This window comes from Cyprinus carpio, chromosome B7 (genome assembly GCF_018340385.1).
Source record: "Cyprinus carpio isolate SPL01 chromosome B7, ASM1834038v1, whole genome shotgun sequence".
Classification (NCBI taxonomy): domain Eukaryota; kingdom Metazoa; phylum Chordata; class Actinopteri; order Cypriniformes; family Cyprinidae; genus Cyprinus; species Cyprinus carpio.
Window position 1 is genome coordinate 8,919,841 of NC_056603.1, and position 20,255 is coordinate 8,940,095.

At 35.5% G+C, this 20,255-nt stretch overlaps 1 protein-coding gene across 1 annotated transcript; it reads right to left on the bottom strand.

Annotated features, from left to right (window-relative positions):
- Positions 1-299: 299 nt before the first annotated feature.
- Positions 300-20,004, bottom strand: LOC109079212. Its single transcript, XM_042726731.1, has 31 exons — positions 19,596-20,004; positions 19,303-19,371; positions 18,971-19,078; positions 18,777-18,857; positions 17,875-17,976; positions 17,428-17,764; positions 17,060-17,259; positions 16,558-16,949; positions 14,954-15,108; positions 14,619-14,827; positions 14,062-14,201; positions 13,871-13,981; positions 13,631-13,795; positions 13,236-13,359; positions 12,893-13,096; positions 11,036-11,937; positions 10,275-10,414; positions 10,037-10,165; positions 8,394-8,737; positions 7,418-7,551; positions 5,595-5,723; positions 5,252-5,499; positions 4,023-4,188; positions 3,567-3,768; positions 2,716-2,846; positions 2,489-2,616; positions 2,212-2,366; positions 1,870-2,076; positions 1,597-1,691; positions 1,080-1,204; positions 300-828 (listed from the first exon to the last, which is right to left on the bottom strand). The coding sequence occupies exons 1-31, from the start codon at positions 19,647-19,649 to the stop codon at positions 569-571; spliced, it is 5,946 nt and encodes a 1,981-aa protein (XP_042582665.1). The 5' UTR covers positions 19,650-20,004; the 3' UTR covers positions 300-568.
- Between the last annotated feature and the right edge of the window lie 251 nt (positions 20,005-20,255).

The following is a 20,255-nucleotide window of genomic DNA, read 5'->3' on the forward strand; positions in this document are numbered from 1 at the left end:
GGTTTGAAGTCATGACCAACGGGCTCAAAAACCTTCTGGGAACGCAGCATAAATCCAAAGGCGTCTTGACGAAAGGATATCCTCATGTGCAGAAACAAAAGGCCTTTCCCAAACAAACGGCATCGTTCTTGTCCGTCGAAACACATGCACTGGTGTTTAATCCAAGCAAACTCCTTTTATCCAATGAAGCACAGTTTTTGACTTTGTGTAACGGCTTTCCAGTAAGCCGCTGCAGGAGTCGTTGAAACAGAGTGAATGCAAATGAAAGCGTACAAACAGAGTCCATGCAAATGGATAACAATTGTCCCAAAACAACTTGCTAGTGTTCCTTGTTTATTAACATGTACAATCCAAGTCTATACCTTGAAGATGCAGCATAAGATCATAGTCCATCTTGCCGTGCGGTATACTGTCACGGTGCCACACATTGGCCAAGTAAAACTTTACAGTAAATGGCTCCAATACTTGAATCCTTCAAGACAAAGTGAATGTAAGAGATCTTAAAGCCCTTTATTTCCATTCAGACCGAATTCCTATATTATACAGTACACATCCAGTGCTCTTCCTATCAGTTCTTGTTTGTTTCTACATCTTCCTCATCTTCACTACTGCTGGATTCCCCAAACAGGTCTTTTCCACTGGCAGTGCTGGGTTTTGTGTGTGCATCTTGTTTGCTGACCGTCATGGAGATTAGAGTAGACATGTCACTAAAGCCCAAAAGCAGTGTGCTGTTGTCAAGTCCATACAGAGAGATGGTCTGGATCTTAGAGTCAGGTGTGAAGACAGACAACATCGTACCATTGTCCAGGTCCCACATGCTCACTGCTTCTGTTCAACAAATGATAATAAACGATTGAACGATGCATCCCATATAAATTTTTTATCTCATTTTATTATCTTAAACCCAAACACAAAAAATTATTAATCTTACTGTAAAGGTGCAAAGACCCTAAGACATCACCACCACACCCCATGCTAAACTTTAAAGATTACCAAAGTCTGAATCTTAATCTTGACCTAGATTAAATTGATATCATCTAGAACAAGTCAACACAAGTATGAGCAAAGGTCTGCTGTACCTGCTAATAAAATAGCCTTGGATTGTCCTTCAGTGATAAAGAGCAAGCTGGACCAGTTAAGATTTAAACTTCCGTAGCCAGAGATGGTTTTATGTTTCCTTCGGAACGGCTCCCATACTTTTAACCTGAGATTCAGGAAAAAAGTAAATTTTTTTTAAAGAATGTTTTAACATAAATGCAACAATAACCCATGTTCTTAAGAGCTACATGTATATAAAAATTCAAATATAAATACATATCTATGTACACTACTGGTCAAAAGATTAAGACAAAGATTTGAAATGTTGTCATTTTAAAATATATTAAAATAGAAAACATTTCTTTACACTGAAATAATATTTCACAATATTACAGTTTTACTGTATTTGTGATCAAATAAAAGCCAGCCTTGCTGAACATTAGGCTTTTTTTTAAACATTAAAAAATAATAACTTTTATATTATTAAAACTTTTGACCTGTAGTATATATTAAAAAAAGCTATGATATAAGTGAACAGGTTTTGAACATTGCACGTACTTGTTGAATCCTGCAATGCCGAAAACCACTCTGCAGGCATCATCGCTCACAGCAATGCAACAGATTCCAGCTTCATTTTTCAATCTCTTTCGCACCTTTACACATATAAGGAACATTCATCTTACTGAATATACAGAGAAGATGAAAAGCAAATACTTATAAAAAGTAAAGATTTTAACAGTTGGGCCTGAAGTGAGCAATGTGCCCACTTCTTTTTGATTAATAATAACATGACAGAATTTTTTTTAGCCATTTTTAAACAGATTTGCATACTCTGCCCTGCTGTGTGTCCCAAACAGTGAGGTATGGAGCATGTTGGGCCTCACTGTAGTTGGAGACCACCAAGTACCCTCCAGTGTGAGTGATCGCGGCAGTACGGAGGCTCAAAAGGGACCAGCGGTCCTCAAGGGTGTGCAGATGCTCCTCAGAAACCACACTGAAGACGTTGAGATGATGGGCAAAATATGAGCATATGACCACCTAAGTGATACACAGAGAAAAGTGAGAGAGAACGAGAGATTCAGTTCACAACCATGTAGATCATATGTGGTTTATTATTTCATAATAAAAAGAGAAAGAGTAGTGGTTTTGTTTATTGGTCAACTGTTTTTCTACCCGCTCATCACCACTGAGAAGATACTGGTCTACAGAGTTGAATTTCTCTTTTTCGAGGCGCTGCTGTTCATCTTTTTCTCTCTTCACCTCACGGTCCTGTCGCCTCCTTTTTGCCGTCTGGGTTTCGGTGCGCCTGTCCCATGGCATTACGAGGCCTGTGTAACAAGTTTAGACTTAGGATTGTTTTTTTATATTGAATATAGTATGAAAATCTAGGTGGAACTGAGACGTTGTATAAATGCAATGGTAAAATCAAGTATCATTTACATTTTAATACCTGTCTTTTCTTTTGAGGACATAATTTGGGAATCTCTGTCCATGCTGGAGAGTAGGGTTTCTTTGTAGGACGTCTTGATACGTCCTTTAATGTAGCCAGAGTCCAGATCCCACAATATCAAATGATCCCTACATGCCATAACAATGCAACCTCATTAAAATTGCTCAATCTAGATTAAGCAATACGGTAAACTTCTGTTTCTGCTGAATGAGGAAGTGAGCTCTTACCGTGTTTCTGAAAGGGCCAGCAGTATTTCACCCTCTAAGAGCCGATAGTCTTGTCGAGGACAGGGCACGATGAACAGTCCAGTCTGCTTCTTAATGTAGCTCTTTTTAAGAAGGTCATACACCAGCAATGTCTACAGAAAAAAGTGCAACAGGAAACAGTTTGCAGAGCAGTAAAATGTCATGTATAACTCTAGAACAAAAACTAATTTTTCCAGGTCATACCTAAAATCTTTCCTCCTATGTTGTTATTTTTAACTAAAAATATTAAAAATTAGTTTTGTTAAAGGGAATAAAGTGTAATTAATAGATGAGTAAAATCTTTTTTAGGTTTATGTAATAAAAGTGCTAAAACTGAAATAAAAATAATGCCAAATTGAAATAGTAAAAAATAAGAATAAAAACAAAAGCATATAAAAATAAAAGCTAATCTAAAATATTTACATACTATATTATAGAAATATTATTAAAATAACACTTTTTGTTTATTTTTCCCCTTTTTATGTATGTATTTATTTACATTTTACTGATTTGATTGAATTACTGAAAAATTACAATGATCATTAATAGCTAATGATCTATTTTAGTGTTAACTGTATTTGAAACAACACAATAGTCCTTCATCCTTGTGAAGAGGCATCTCATGAGTCACCAAAAAAGTGACCGGAAGCCTTAACCATGTTTTAATTAATTGGAGACATTTACTTGATGCAAGTGTGAGCATGGTTGACAAGCATAAATCACACATACAATCAGCTTCAGTTTCAGGTGACAGATCTCAGGACAGGGCGTTCAGACCAGCATAAATATGGGTCCCGTATAATACCTGTAGTCTGTGCGGTGCAAAGAAGTACCTGGTAGACAGGTGTAGGTGTATTGGAGAAGTTGGCAGTACCGCGGTCAGACAGGATATAGAGTTTGAGGTCTCGTACAAGAGCGATGTCTGAACTGGAGAACAGGCCATGCTCCACCTGCACAGGACGACCTTTGAATCGAGTCCGTGCCACATTCCAGATTCTCACAGTCCCGGGACGGGTGCTTTGACACACTACATACCTGATTTAGAGGGAATTTTTTAAAACTTTCCACCAAAAATAGCTTTCTTTTTGTACGTATAACAGTGACAGACATATTATATTCAATTCATGGCTTTTGGATATAAATCTTATCTTAACAGTTACATTATGCACAGAAAATGGCTATAAACATTCTGGTCCTCAAAAATATCTCATGCAGACTCATTGTGTTTCCAGTTATAAACTGCACATAGAGTGGCCATATGTATGCCAGTTGTTCAGAGGACTTTGTACCTTGGATATCTCTGCATGGTTACAATCTCCGCGGTGCCGTCGCTGTGTACTTTGTGCACGTTATATGTGAGTGTTGAGTCATTTATTCTGGATCCCAGGTTCCACATGCGTAAGAATCGCTCCCCGGGACAGAAACCCACGCAGTACCGCAGGTCTGAACACACACCTGCAACATGATAAAGAAGAACCACGTTGACACATACATACAAATACAGCTGTTGAGAAAATAAAAGAGAAAAAAATATATATACCATACATGTGACCCTGGACCACAAAACCAGCCATTTTTTAAATGGAAATTTATACATCACATGAAAGCTGAATAAATAAGCTTTCCATTGATGTGTGGTTTGTTAGGATAGGACAATATTTTTAAATGTTTTGTATGTGTGTGATATGAGATTTAAAAAAAATCTAAATATTGAGATATTAACGTCCAAATGAAGTTCTTAGCAATGCTTATTACTAATCAAAAATTAAGTTTTTATATATTTAAGGTTTTAATTTTTTAAATTAACTTAATGGAACATGATCTTTACTTAATATCCTAATTTTTGGCATAAAAGAAAAATCAATAATTTTGCCCCATACAATGTATTTTTGGCTATTGCTACAAATATACCCCAGCGACTTAAGTCTGGTTTTGTGGTCCAGGGTCACATATAAACCAAAAATATATATAGAACATTTAGATTTTTTGCATTATGACATTATTTACATGATAATGCATTTTCCTCATGGGTGTTTATTTTCAAGTTTGTTTGTTTGTCTCATCTTTCTCTGTGATCAATGAAAACCTTTTACTGCATGCCTGGATCAGGGTTATTATAGTTAACTAAAACTAAAACGATAAAATAAAAAATGCATAAATAAAAATAGCTGTCAAAGAACATTTCTTTTAATTTAACTTTAAGTACTAAACTAAAACTAATAAATAAAATGACTGAAAAGAATATAGATTAATAAAAAAACACTAGAAAAATGTACAGTATAACACGATTGTAGTATATCAACATATTAAAATAACACTGGTCTGGACACAGTTATTTTAGTAATTATTTTTTTTTATGTATTATTTATTTATCTATATAACTTACAGGCACTATAACAAATGCTACCGTTACATATAAATGGGACTGGACTCAAACAATGTGTGTTTGTTTTGACAAAAGAGTCATAATGGTGTTCAGTGCTGGAGACAATAATACTTAACAGGTTTATTGACAAACCATGAGCCAGCAGGCCAGGAATCCGTGCGATGTGTTTATGATCTTCAGTCTCAAGGTTCCAGATAATAATCTCTGTGGTGGCACTGTGAGGGGTGGGACAAAAGGCCACAATGTGGGACCCGCCCCCTGCAATGGTGACCTGGGAAATGTAGTCCTGACTGCAACCCAAGATAGAGCGCAGGTACTGGAAAGATGCTGTGCTGAAGAGTTCAATGTGAATGATTTCACTCTGTCTTTTATAGGGGTATCTGTAAGAACCAAAGAGACCGATATGATGGATAATAAAAACTCAAGGTTGCATCACAGTCATTTTCACGTTTGGGTGAATTACTCTTTACCTTACCTGCAGAAGAGCAGTAAATACTGAGAGCTGATCTCTACAGCCTGTATAGATGCTGCAAGGTGCTGAGCTTTCAATGTGACTGACACAACTCCACCTTTAGCATTGAATATCGCTGCTTCTCCTCCATCCCTGCAAATGAGAGGCAAGAAAGAAACAAGAAATTGCATCAAAGTAATGCTTCACACGTAGGGTTTGTTAAAAAATTTTTTACCAGTCGTAAGGTAGTTTTTTTAATAGCCATTTTCCAAACTCTTTTATTTTTTGAAGGAAGTTAATGCTCAACAAAGATGCATTAAATTGATCATGACAGTAAAGACATTTATAATGTTAAAAGATTGTTTATTTAATACAAATGGTGTTCTTTTTAAATTTTCATTCATCAAAGAATCCTAAAAAATGATCAGTTTCCACAGAATAAAGACTGGAGTAATGATGCTTAAAATTCAGCTTTGCCATCACAAGATTAAATTACATTTTACAATATATCAAAACAGAAAACCATCATTTTAAATTGTAATGATATTTACTATTTTTACAGTACTTTTTAATCAAATAACTGCAATATTGGTGCGCGAAAGAGATTTCTTAAAAAATATTTTTAAAATCTTACCAACCTCAAACTTTTGAACAGTGGTGTACTATAGATATTTTCATGATTTCTATGCATGTGACGTGAGTAACAGTGCTGCGCTTCAATTACTCACAAGTTGCATGTTTGCTGTCAAGCCAAAAAAATCGTTTTTAACGGTCCCATCCTTTAATAGCATCCTCTTAATCAAAGCCTCCGTTACATTATGGTATATTCACTAAATAATTTGTGCTGAAATGTGCCACAGAAACAAGTTCAGATTGAAATGATCAGGGACATTGTTAAAAATACATTTCAGCTGCTCTTTCCTAACACTTGGATCCTTAGGAGAACATGCAAAGCAGCAGGTGCTACATGCAAATGTAATATATTTTTATTATATTTTTATTTTTTACTTTTAATTTTTATGATGTTTATGTTTTAATATTTTATAATAAGTTTTTGAACTCTCAACAGAAGTCGTAGATGTGTGAATGTGGGCATTTTGTTTTGTCAGTAATAGGTCATTTTGAACTGGGGAGGAGGTTTGGGGTTCTGACAGCATGTTTCCACACTACAATGAACTCTTTTATCACAAAGTATTTGACTCCCCATGACATGACTCCTGCCATTTTGGGGTTTTTAACAGAGACTCGAGAGGAAACAGGAAATCATTAGGGAGAGAGATAAAAAGGGAACTGACACACAACAAGGGCCATATTCTGACCGTTATTCCTCATATGAATGCCTCATGTTTCCATAGCTCTGATAACTTCTGTTATTTTAATAACAAACTCAGACTGTTTCATATTACTAGTCGACCCAGTTGCGTGTATGTGCATGCATGTGATGCTTCCAGCTTAAACACATAAAGAGCAAAGGTTCATTACTCCTTTCAATCATCAATCCTGATTAATCCATGCTTTTTAATCATGTAATGAAATACGAGAGAGATAAACAGCTTCTGGTAAATCTTTACAATTATTTTTCTTTTTTATAGCTACAGCGTTACATAAAACCATCAACACACACACATACACATTAGTGATAGGTGAGAAGCAGACTCTTAAATAATACATTGTGTGACCAGACAATATAAATCAGTCCGAGAACATCGGCATTGTTTTCACACATGGCTGGAAATTGGATATGCACTCTATTATTATGGGAGAGCGCATTTGTTATTTAAGAACAAAATACTGTGTTGATTAATTAATCTAAATGTGCATGCGTTTATGTGTGTTGTACTAATAACCTGTAAGCGAAGAGAACATAGTCTTTAACAGAGTGACGAGACACTAAGATGGACTGATCTTTGTGGATGGGCTCGAACTCAAGGGTGAGGTTTACACAACGCAACAGTGAACAGGACGCCACAAGATCAAACACCTAGGAGCAAAATAAAAGAGAAACAGGGTCAGAACCAAAATGATAAATGGTCAGATTCTTGTATAATGTCAATGGCTGTTCATTGGTTAAATGCAAGTTACCATACACAGTAAAAACTGTCACACTGTATGTAATTTTACAGTAAAATACTGTTGAACTGATGTTTACTGCACGTTAAAAACTGTAAATTACTATTTAAATTATTGTGAAAAACAATCAAAGGATGTGACATATGAGTACAATGTATATAAATAGTTTCTTCTAATTCTTGCTATTAGTAACGTACCTTAGAGTATTTTTGTTATATTTTATGTTATGTTTATTGCATAGCTTACGTATATTAGTTATGTATTTAGTAGTGCTTTCAAACGATTAACTGCATCCAAAATAAAAGTTTTTGTTTACATAATATATGTATGTGTACTTTGTTTATTTATTATGTATATACAAGTACACACACATACAGTATATATTTTGAAAATATTTACATGTACATACATTTATATATTTAAATCCTTATATTTAATATATATATGCACATGCATGTGTTTGTATTTATATATACATAATAAATATACACACTATACAACACTTATATTGTGTAAACAAATACTTTTATTTTGGATGCGATTAATTGCGATTATTCATTGTTCATTGTTCTATTGTACCATCTGTATTATTAAAGGAGGTTATCAGTAAATCTCAAGACAAAAAGCTAATTTTGGTAGCTCAAGTAGATAATATATTTATTTAAAAATATGCCTTTTTTCTGTAAATTGAACATGATTTTTTTTTTACAGTGTACAGTACATATAGTAAGAATGGTCTGCCTGAGGCTTCACCTTAACCAGGTGACTTCCGTCATAAAAAACCACCAGCAACCGTCCATCGCAGGCAGTTGTGACCACAGGAACATCCAGAGAATCCTTCTCCATGTACAGCACCTTCCCAGAATCCACCTCTCTCACCTGGAGACAGTGGCCCATCTGTAGCACAAGCACACTGTCATCCAGACAGAGGGTGAGCGAGTCAGCGGCCCAGTCTACTGCAGATCCATGAGCTCTCGGTAAGGACCTCACGGGTCTCGTTTGCTCATCCAGATGCCACAGATTAAGCATCCCATCACAGGAGCAGGAAATGATGTAATGCTGACCATGAGCTAGAGCTGTCACAGCACTCATATGACCTAGTTAAATATGAGTCGGGATGTTAAGGACAGATCAATTGGCCACTATGTGATAAAGAATCTTATTTTAGAGTTGTATGCTTTGGTCATAAACCATTGCGGGTTATAGAGCTGTTCACTCGTGAGGTCAGTCTGTAGGCCAAAACTAAAGGCTAATTCACCATGGCTTCCCTTTGGAGTTTTCTATGTTTTTTTTTTTTTAGAAAGACTGTTTCAGATTTTAGTAAAATAAGGTGTGATAAAAAAAAATAAACACTTGAACAGACTTCTTGTTCTGCAGAATACAGTAAATTTCACGCCATCAATCCTCAAACGTGAATTTTGAAGCCATTGCTAACAAGACAGCTGTGTGCTTAATACCACGTGACAGATCACTCGCCAAACCACATAAACTCACTTCCTTCTTCTGCTTGCAGAAAGTTGGCAGTAATGTTGGAACTATGAACAAAATCCATATTAGCAAGCCATGCATTTGAGAATGGCAAGAAATATATTATGAAATAAAAAAAATAGGTTAGCATTATTTATATATTATCATAGTAATTATTGGTTATATATAGCTTTTATTTTCATATTTTTTATTTTGATCTTAATTTTAGTTTGTTTTAGTAATTTTGTTATGTGTTGTTTTCATTTATATTTAGCTATTTCAGTTTTTAGATTTAATAATTTTAGTACTTAAACATATTTTATTCAATTAGTTGCCAAGGCTACATTTCATTTTTTAATTTTAAAATTATCTTCTAAAATATATATTACATTTTACTTCAGCTTTAAGTTTTCAAGTACTGAATTGGACTATTTTAATAGTTTTAGTTAATAATAACAACACTTGTGTGGAGTTTATTTTGGTATCTAAAAGCCAAACTATTTCCCACTTTTTGTGTAAAGTACCAGGATGTGCGTTTATGTGCTTGTCAACTGACCTATAATTCATCAACTTATCAACTTACATTTTTAAAGCATACAGGAAATTCAAAATCCGCTCATGAGTTATGACTGTGTGTATTTTATGTGTCTTCACATAATGTTGACCACAGACTTTAGTTTACTCATGAATCTGAAACCATCTTTCTAAAACTCCCTAGGAAATTCCCAAAGAAACCCAAGGCTTCAAGGCTACGATCTGACCAGTGCTGCTGAGAATAATGTGTCATGCACAGTAACACGGCACTCTTTACACTGTTTACTAATCTAACAATCAGAACTTGGACACACATTAAGCCAAAATCACTGACTGAATGGTGATGTCGGGAAACGGAGCCCTCCAGTAGATGTGCAGAAATTGAATACGTGTACCTGACAGCTGTGTGTGTATGAGTCCACCTGGAGGAAGCAGGCAGGTGTAGGAGGGCACGAGAACTGGTAAAGAAGAGCTCTTACACTGTGCCAACAGATCATGCAGAAAAGAGTATCGTCTTGGGTCACCTGAAACAACACGTACACAGAGATATGACTTCATGTTTGACATTTATATATATGTGTGTGTGTGTGTGTGTGTGTGTGTGTGTGTTGGTGCTTATGTTTGTGTGTGTACCTGAAGTAACAGGCTTGTCTTGGAAAATGATCCGCTCCAAACGGCCCAAGAGTTGAGAGGCCAGCTGGCATGGATCATTTAATAGTACAGAACGAGAAAGACACAAAACCTGACCCAACACCTTCACATCCAGAAGCTCTCTGTAACACACACACACACACAATAAAAGCACATACACACAGGATACTCTGTCTCAGCATTTTCTGACGCTTCATAAAATACATTTAGACACTTTTTGAACTAATAAAGTTAAAGGGATAGTTTACCCAAAAAATGGAAATTCTGTCATTATTTACTCACCTTTATGTCATAGTAAATATATATATATTTTGAAGAATGCTGGTAACCAAACTGGTGATCATTGACTTCCATTGTGTGTGTGTGTGTGTGTGTGTCTGGTGATCATTGACTTCCATTGTTTTACTGTCACACACATACATTTCTCAAATAATCTTCTTTTATGCTTCGTTGAAGAAATAAAGTCATATAGATTTGAAATGACATAATATACACACATGACAGAATTAAAATTTTTAGGTGAACTATTTTTTAAATGTATTTAAAATGGTATATATGTAAATGTAAACAGTTTAAAAAGTATATATTATTTATGTATGAAAAAGTAAATATATATATATATACATATATATATATATATATATATATATATATATATGGCACGTTATTTCAAAATTTTAGACCCATAATATCAAACACTTGTTCATGCAAAACAAACTTCTTTGCTGAGCTCATAATCGTACTTCTCTGGTATGACGGCAGCTTTAAGGTCCTCCTCAACATGATAGATGGACAGACCCCACAGTTTGTGCAGCAGGAACTCATAGTTAAACAGACACTGCGTGAGTAAAGGAATAATCTGCTCGGAGTGGATGTAATGATACGGCAAACAGTGGAGCTTGCGCAAATTAAATTCATAGCACCTTCTTCCCTTCTCCTTCCTGATCCAGGCTAGCGGCTGAAAAACTTGGCTATTTGGGACATTCTCATTAAAGTAATCTGCAAAGTCTGCATGTACAGCTTTTATTGAGTCTTCTGTTGGTGCATATCGCTGCAGGACGACGCAGGCGAATTCTGTATGAGTCCAGCGCAGAACCCACGTGCCGTCACTTTCCACTTCTGTGACGTAACCCTTCAGACCATGCAGCAGTCGTGCCACAGATGCATAAGGCACCGGAGAGTATTCAGAAACGGGAATCGTCTGATGATGCAAAACTGCCATCTCACGTGTGATATGATCATCACGCCCCAAAAGCACCAAAAGCTCCTCCTCGGTCACACCAGAACAAGACAGTGATATGAGCAAAGCTGTGCGTCGCACCAAACATGGCCCATGCTCTCGCTCCAAACTAACAAGGATGCTCACGAAAAGTTTATTCGGATCCGTAGGGATGTTGAGACTCTCTTTTGGTGTAAAGGAGCTCCATTTCCTGGTCTCAGCATAGGCTAAGTTGAGGTAGAGAGGGGAAGGACAGGAAAGACAGGACTGGAATAAAAGGCTCCACTGGTTTTCAGTCAGCTGGCGAAAATCTGATGCTAGTCTTGACAGCAGTCCTGAAGTGATATCCTTATGGTTAAGGGCTGGTAGGGACAGGACAGTGACCTTAACTTGGGACTGAAAAAAAAGAAAGAGGCAAGAAACCGACTACCCTTAAAAAAACAATCATTGCTCTGATCATTATTTTCACTATATTTTTTATATTTTTAATTTTAAAATAAAATAACATATAAAATAAGTCAAAGTCAAGTTTATTTATGAAGTACTTTCAAAAACAAGTGTTTACCAAAGTGCTGTAAAAGCATACTCAGTTTAAAACCAATCATGAAATCCTGCTCTCGTACGCTCTTAAATGCCAAAGAGTACAGTTGAGTTTTAAAATATAAAATAACATTTAAATTTAATACAAATAAAATAACATAAAATATAAAATAAAAAGGAGTAAATATCAAGTGGATAATTTATTTTTATATATATTTTTTTTTATTTTTTTATATTCTGGTATTAAGGGGTTTAAGATTTAATTTAAACTGCACCAGACTTGTTTGATTTTTATTTTTTTTGTTTTTTATTTTTTTTTTTTTTATTTAAAGTGACAGCAAAGACATTAATTATGTTCCAAAAGTTTTCTGTTACAATATACACTTATAAAAAGTGTATATAGACAAATTAGGGTTTAAAAATAATGCTGTGCCTTTTCACTTTCTATTCATCAAAGAATCATAAAAAAAAACATGTATCACAGTTTTCACAAAAATATTATGCCAACAAAACTGTTGTTAACTGTATTAAAAAAAACAAATGTTTCTGAGCACCAAATCAGCCAATCAGAAGTTTTATTCATCAAGGACCCATTAAATTTCTGAAAGATCATGTGACACTGAAGACTGGAGTAATGATGCTAAAAACTCAGCTTTACCATCACAGGAATAAATTAATTAAATTGTTATATTTTAAAATATAATGAAAACAATTATTATAAACTGAATAAAATATTTCGCAATTGTACTTTTTTTTTTTTTTTTTTTTTTTTTTTTTTTTTTTAATGCAGCCTTAGTGAGCATAAGAGACTTCAAAAAATCCCCAAGCTTTTGAATGGTACTGTAAATTCTCTATGACATTTATGCTTAGTTGCGGCAGACAGGACAGTGGAGATGTTTGGCAGTAAAGCATTACTAAGCCAGGAAAGGTCAGCCTCATGTTCCTCACTCAGATTATCCAGACCATCCAGCACCAGGGTCAAGGGCCGGTCTTCTGTCACCAGGCCCAATAATGAGCACAGCTCACTAGACAACTCTGACAGTGACTGTGAGGAAAAAACACCGACTGGATTTCATAGTGCAACACTATCTGTGAGACAGTCAAGCAATCTCACAATATCATGTATCCAAAACAGTGTAAAAGACCTTATGAATATTTGATTGATCTTTAAAGTGTTTATGCACCTCAGATATCTCTGTTTTGAGGTTATAGATGTTGGCTACCTGCAGACACAGTGTCTGGAGGAGCAGACGTACGTTTCTGCTGTCGGATGTCAGACCTACAAAGCAGATCAGCACTTTGGCATCCCTAAGAATTAAACACAAAATTGCAAATTAAGCACCAAATCAGAATATTAGGATTATTTCTGATCATGTGACACTGAAGACTTTGCCATCACAGGAATAAATTACGTTTTAAAATGCATTACAATAGAAAACAGTTATTTTAAATTGTAATAATATATTTAAAAAATTGTAACAATATTACCATTTTTACTGTGTTTTTGAACAAATAAATGCAAGAGACTTCTTAAAACTACTTTAAAATATTTGAAGTCATGTTTCCTTTGTTAGCCTACCCAGGTATCCAGCTAGGTATGAGTTGTGCCAGTTTGGCAAGAGTTGTGCTCTTTCCAGACCCCGGTTCCCCCAGTAACAGCACAGCATTCTGGGAAGACGCCGATGCTTCAAGTGCATGCTTCATTTCCATCAGAAAGTCCTGCCTGAATGCATAGCCCTGTGCTCTAACAAGGAAAACGAAAAGAACATTTATGTTCAATTCAAACTAGTCACATAAAACCGAACCATCTGTGACTCACAGTGTTTTCCCAAATCTGACATGACGGCGAATCTCTTCTTCAACTCGGAGTCTGGAAACCTCCTTCCTCTGCATGTCGAAGGAGCCTTTAGCCTGCCGGACCTGCATAAGTCTGAAGCAACAGTTTGAGAAGAACTTGAGAGACAGTGATAAAGTGAGATGAAGAACAGAAGGACGGATGTGGCATCTTACTTGTTGAGGGAAGCAGTGACAGTGCGCTGGAAGTGTGAGCAGAGGCGTTCCACATAAAACTGATGAGATCTGTTGTGTTTAGCACTCAGACCCTTCCTTCCCCAGCTGACGTTTGTCTCGTGGATATTAGTGTGTCTCAGCCAAAATATTTCAAGTGCAAAATGTAATGAATCATTTTAACAAAACTCAATACACATTTAGATTATCCAGTACAATCATGATATTTTAAAAAAATATCTCTGAGAGGATAATGTCATTTATTCCTGTGATGCAAAGCTGAATTTTCACTCTAATATGCTGATTTGGTGCTCAAGACATATTTATTATCATCTATGTTGAAAACAGTTTTCTGCTTAATATTTTTGTAGAAACCGATAATTATTCTTTGATGAATAGGAAGTTCAAAAACAGCATTTACTAAATCTTTCTAACGTTCTAAATGTATTTACTGTCACTTTTGATGAATTTAATTCATCTAGATGTATTCATTTATTTTAAGAAATCTTATTGGCCCCAGATATATTAACAGCACCGTGGCTAGATAGAGAGATACCGACCTTGAGGTGAATGTTGCGTATAAAGCGCTGCTGAGCTTGATGCAAGGTTTGATTGATTTCAGATCTTCCTTTGTGCAGGTCTATAAACTGTGGTGCATATTCATTTTTCAGATTGTACAGAAGGTCAGTGATGATCCTCTTATAGCAGTGACTGAACTCCTCCGGAGGCTGCTTTCCTCCAAGACCCTGTTCCACTTCCCAGTCCAACACTGAAACATGCACAACATGTGGCTTTGTGATTCATCTAGGCTTCTTTACATTCAAGTAAGTCAAGTGCACATATATTCTACATCTGTGATTGACACAAAACTTCCTTATGACAGCAAAACCAATGCCTGTTTTAAGCAGATGGCAGGTGGCTTCTTCTCCAATGGCCTCAGGTCCAGATCGCCACAGCACGTTCCACAGCTTCACACAGGAAGTGCGCCACGCCTTCCTTCCCAGCTTCCTGCGATGACCATCCCGACTGAGGTAGTCAGGATGATGTGTGCTATTATGAAATGAACATATTATTGAGTTAGTAAGGATGATTTTTGATGTTATGAAATGAACAAAAAAGCATCTGAATGAATTGAATTAGATATTGAGTTATATTTAAGGGATGAGTTGGCTTATTTTTACTTTATTTATTTATGGAAAAAATACATTATGTTCCACTTACGTTAGAAGGAAGGAAGGAAGGAAGTAAGGGATTGAGGAATGAGTAATTAGTAGTTGAAATAATTTGATTTTTTTTTGTTTTTTGTGTTAATTTATGAAACATGAGGAATGTGTTATGTGTTCAAGATACAGCTACTGGTTCTAAACAACTCTTATATTAAACATAACAGATGCGACCATTCACGTTATATTGTGTCTGCCATGGAAATCACTACAACTACTCTGCCATGGGAACCAAACAAAGAGAGCTGAATACAAAAAGCTCAGTAACAATAGCAGCAATTACTCCATTGTTTTCAACTTGTTTAACAAGAAGTTGCTGGTTCATAGTTATTGATACTCAGTTTTGTTATACTGATGCTTGTGCTGTATATATTCTATAAATGGAAATGGAACTGATGAAAAGATATGTATGTTTTACTATTTTACTCAAAAGAAATAGACCTTAGTCAGGTTAGACGCCATGTTGAATTTAATGTGGAAGAAAACAAGGCTGTGAGGGATTTGATTGTTTTATTTATTGTGTTATGTTCTTTACAATGGGAATTTTTGTATATTTATGGAGTTTTGTCTACTGATAGTTTTATTTTCAGCCAGTCTTTTCCTCAGCTGAACAATCGGTGTGTTGTTAAACAACTAGTCTCAACCACGGACCGCTGGTTGAACGTCTGATGCATACGGCACACAAAAGTGGAATCACTTCAGGAGTTCTGAAGTCATCTTTGGATTGGTTGAATTCTACAGGATTTCCGGGAGACGTGTATGTCACGTTCTTTAATGTTCCTCCTGGAAACAAAGATGCCGTGACGCCAAACGCCCTCATGAAAGAAGAAAGCCATTGTGCTTGCAACTTTGATGACGAGGAGTGCTTATCAAGATCAATTAAACGCTAGATTCTCAAAAGTATGTCAAATATTTAAAGTTCGTGGCATAGAATCTTTAAAATACGTCCGAGAGTTTTACACACAGGTCCGAAACGTGACGTTGAAACTAAACAAACTGTGATTGGTTGTTTGACATGTCAGTCAAATGGCCTCATGGGCGGGCCTTGGCCAATGAAAGCTGCCATGGATTCCAGACCTTCAGCTGTGACTCTAAAGGTCTGGCTACGCGAGAATATTTAACAACAGTACAATCAATTGAACACCTGTGAAAAGTTGACAAACGGCACTTCCCTGACTAAAGGGGGAATTCTGAGAGAACAACATACAGTTGCCAGAGTAAAAAATGTAGCTTATTATGTGATACGCAGATTTACATCACTAAAGTATGCACTTACCTGACAGGAAGTAAGCGGTACACAGCAGGAACTGTGTTTTTATCCAGCTTATACCATATCTGCAAGAGAGTCAAATCCTGGTCATAGTCCATCCAGCTCCTGGCCAGCTGTATCTCGTCTCCATCTGACGTGGAACTGCTGGAGATGGAGTTCTCGTTCATGACGGCAGAACTCTGCGAAGGCTCCTTCTCTAACAATCGGGGTTCCTTCTCCAGGGTGAAACTCCCACTGTCACCGGTGTCGATACTGAGCTGTGACTCGTCTGCCATGTCTGACTGCCTCCTAGACAGCTTCTTCTTGCTTCTCTCCACAAATTTTAAAATAGCTTCGAAATCTGCTAGAGGAATCGTATTCGGCAGTGACCGTATCTCATGCTTCTGTCCAGTGAACACCTACAAGAAAGGGAAAAAGTCTATGGCTTAAATATTGCTAAAAAATACTACAATTTCCCCCCCATGAGACTCTCTTGGAAGGTGAATGATCTGTGTGCAACAAAACCTACAATAAAAGTTGGCCCCTCAGTCTCCTGACAACGTCTAAGTGTCTCCATGTGCATCTCTGCCAAATCGTGATTGTCCGAAACAGGATCTCCGGCTCCTGAACGCAGGTCTATCATCCTGAAATCATATCCTCTCTGCTTACAGTGCAGATACAGCCGCGGATACACACTCTCCATCAGTGCACTGCGCTCTGGGACGGTATCTACACACACAACAAATGTCATGTATAGCTTAATCAAAATTTTATATATGACAGAAATGAATTATCTAGATGATGTGACACTGAAGACTGAAAATTCAGCTTTGTCATCACAGGAACTAGGATCTAGTAAAGTATATGTGCTGTTGAGAGAATCTATATCCACCTTACCTTTATATCCACCACACAGATAGATCATGAATCTCCTGTGTTTAAAATGAAATGAGGAAATATTGTCATCATGTAAGGTGTTTGGAGAAGAATGATCTTGCAGATTTGGGTCTCTTGCATTTGATCTTTGTTTGTAGTCAACACCCGCAGCTCTAAATGGTCCCTCAGACAGAGAGCCTTGGCCCTCCGGGGCCTCGTCCGTACATGAAGATGCATTTTGAACATTTACTGTTCCCTCTTTCTTTTCCTTTTTGTATTCTCTTTCTTCCTTCTCTTTCTCGTCTAGTGGCAGAAGGCTCTGCAGGAGATCAGGAGGACCGTCTGACGAAACCTGGTCCTTTAACACCAAAGAAGAATTCATTCATGTACAATATGTTGGATCACATCATGGCTGCGTAAATTATATAATTATAATAAATGCTTAAAACATTAACATATCATACTAACCTTGAACACAATAGTTTTTGTTTGCTGAAACACTGCAGCTTCTTTCTCTTCAAGAGACGAATTCTGAGTGGTTCCCTTCAAATGACGCTGATGCAAATGGTACTGAAACAGATAAAAAGAAACAACTTAACTAATTATTTTAATTTGCAGCTTCCTTTGTTGGAATTTCTCAAATTTAGATGATCCTTTCAGAAAATACTTAATTTGATTTTTGACGATTGTGGTATTTTTTATATTTGATTTTCATTTTTCTTAATGTTTATATTTAATCTGTCTTTATTTTTTTCTTTATACATTTTGTTACTTTGTTTTTCAAAATATTTTTCTCTTTTGTCTTGACACATGTATTTTATTTTATTTTCTATTATATTTATTTCAATATTTGCTTTATTTACTCATTAAGTCTTTCTATAATTGCAAGTAATCTTTTACATTTGATTTTTTAATTTTTTTAATATTAATTTCATCAGTCTTTATTTCATTACTTTTTACTAATGCAATAATTAAAGTGCTATAAACATGATTTAAGCCTAATAATCCAAAGCATTTTAAATAAAGAATAATCATTAATCATTACTTATTCCTTTAATTTTTATTCAATTTCTTTGTATTATTATTTCCCATTTCAAACATTTTTTTATAGTTCATTCATCTTCATACATGCATTTTCTATTAAAATTATTTTAATATTTGTTTTATTTATTTATTAATAATTGTATAAATTAATTGTATTCCATTACTCATTTTTTTTTTTATTTTTTTATTATTATTTATATTTATTGTATTTTTTTTTTATTTTTATATATCCAATATGGGGATTAGTTAGAGAATAGTCATTACTTATCTATCAGAACCCAATATTAGGCTAAATTCTGTAACATAAATTAATTTTCCAAACTTACTTTAAGGTGAGCAGTGATTTCCAGGTGTGTTTCCACACTCACTCTGGATAATGGAACGCTCTGGTGGCCTAAAATGTTTTTCTATCACATAATTAAGGAAACCGTACAATATATAAGCACATACATCTTACAGCATACAAATATGGGATCTGTTTTCTGAATTGATTGAAATTTGGAAACCTCTGATTCCACACCTTCTTCCTGACGGTTCTGTCCAGGGGCCCGTGATCCCTCCGGCCCTGAGAGTAGAAGAACAGCTCCTGCAGTCTTTGGGCTGTGGTTTGGCCCCTGGTATGGTGATCCTGAACAAGTCATGCATATTAAATGAGGGAGCAACAAAGTGTGGTACACAAACAGCTCAAATGTTTGGCTTCCCCAAGTAACACAAGAAGCGTAATTAGCAACACTAAATTAACAGATTGTGTTGCAGCTGATGCAAAGTCTTCCACTGCTAAAGAAAGAAACTGTCACAACTATAGGCTTGTTAATTAAAAAAGGACAAACATTAATCAATGAAAATGCTTACCAGTAGGCCTACTGCTGACTTTGCGGGAATCCCATTGGAAATGGGAGGGAGGTTGACAGCTTCATTCTCCTGTTCAGTTGAAACACATCCTTATTAAATTTTAATATATCTGTTATATGATTATGTGAGTTGACTTTGTCTATTTATTTCAATAATTGCACTTTTAATGCTTTTTTAAACAAAAGTTTAGCTGTCATAGGCATAAATAATCCATTTTAAATTTACACGGAGGAGAAGTCTTCTGTATTGACTTTAAAAGGATAAAATATATTAAATTGAAAATACAATCTTACCGATTTCTGTTTGTTTCTTTTCGGTACAACTCCATTTTTGTAATATTTCCACATGGCATAAGAGTTCGGACAGCAGACTTCAAACACTGGAGAGAAAAAAAACTGCTAATAAGTTGTATCCATATTGCGGTCTTTAATGCGTCTTCTGTAGTCCGCTCCTGAACCAAGCTCGTCTGAGGAGCTGTGTGTGGATTAAGCTGCATCCTTCAGTGACGCGCAGTCACCGCTAGGTGGCGTCCTATGTGTGTTATCATCACACACTGCTATGGGAACCAAACGCTCGGCAGATTTTTTTCTTTCGGGTTTTTTTTTATTATTTACATACTTGACTTTCTATATTTTTTATCTTCATGTATTTTCTTTTCTATAACTTTTTTTGTCTTTATTGTAATAATTTTATATGATTTTAATATTCTTTATATTTGTTTTCTTTATATATTTTCTTATTTTAGATTTATAAAATATTTGTAGTTTTCTCCTTTATTTTTACACATATCTTAGTTTTATCTTATATCTTCATACATGCATTTTATTTTCTGTTATAGGCTTTTTATGTCAATATTTGTTTAATTTATTTCTTTATTATTAATATTGTTTTTAATTTATTCATTTCTATTTATTAATATTTTTATTTCAGTCTTTTTTAGAAATAAAATTAAA

Bases quoted from the DNA above. Each gene is read 5' to 3' on its own strand.
- LOC109079212 (XM_042726731.1), bottom strand. From the start codon at position 19,649: ATGTGGAAATATTACAAAAATGGAGTTGTACCGAAAAGAAACAAACAG. The intron at 13,360-13,630 runs GTAGGCTAACAA...TTTAATTCTTAG, and splicing joins ATACCTAGCTGGATACCTGG to GGATGCCAAAGTGCTGATCT. The intron at 2,077-2,211 runs GTAGAAAAACAG...TGTATCACTTAG, and splicing joins TTCTCAGTGGTGATGAGCGG to GTGGTCATATGCTCATATTT.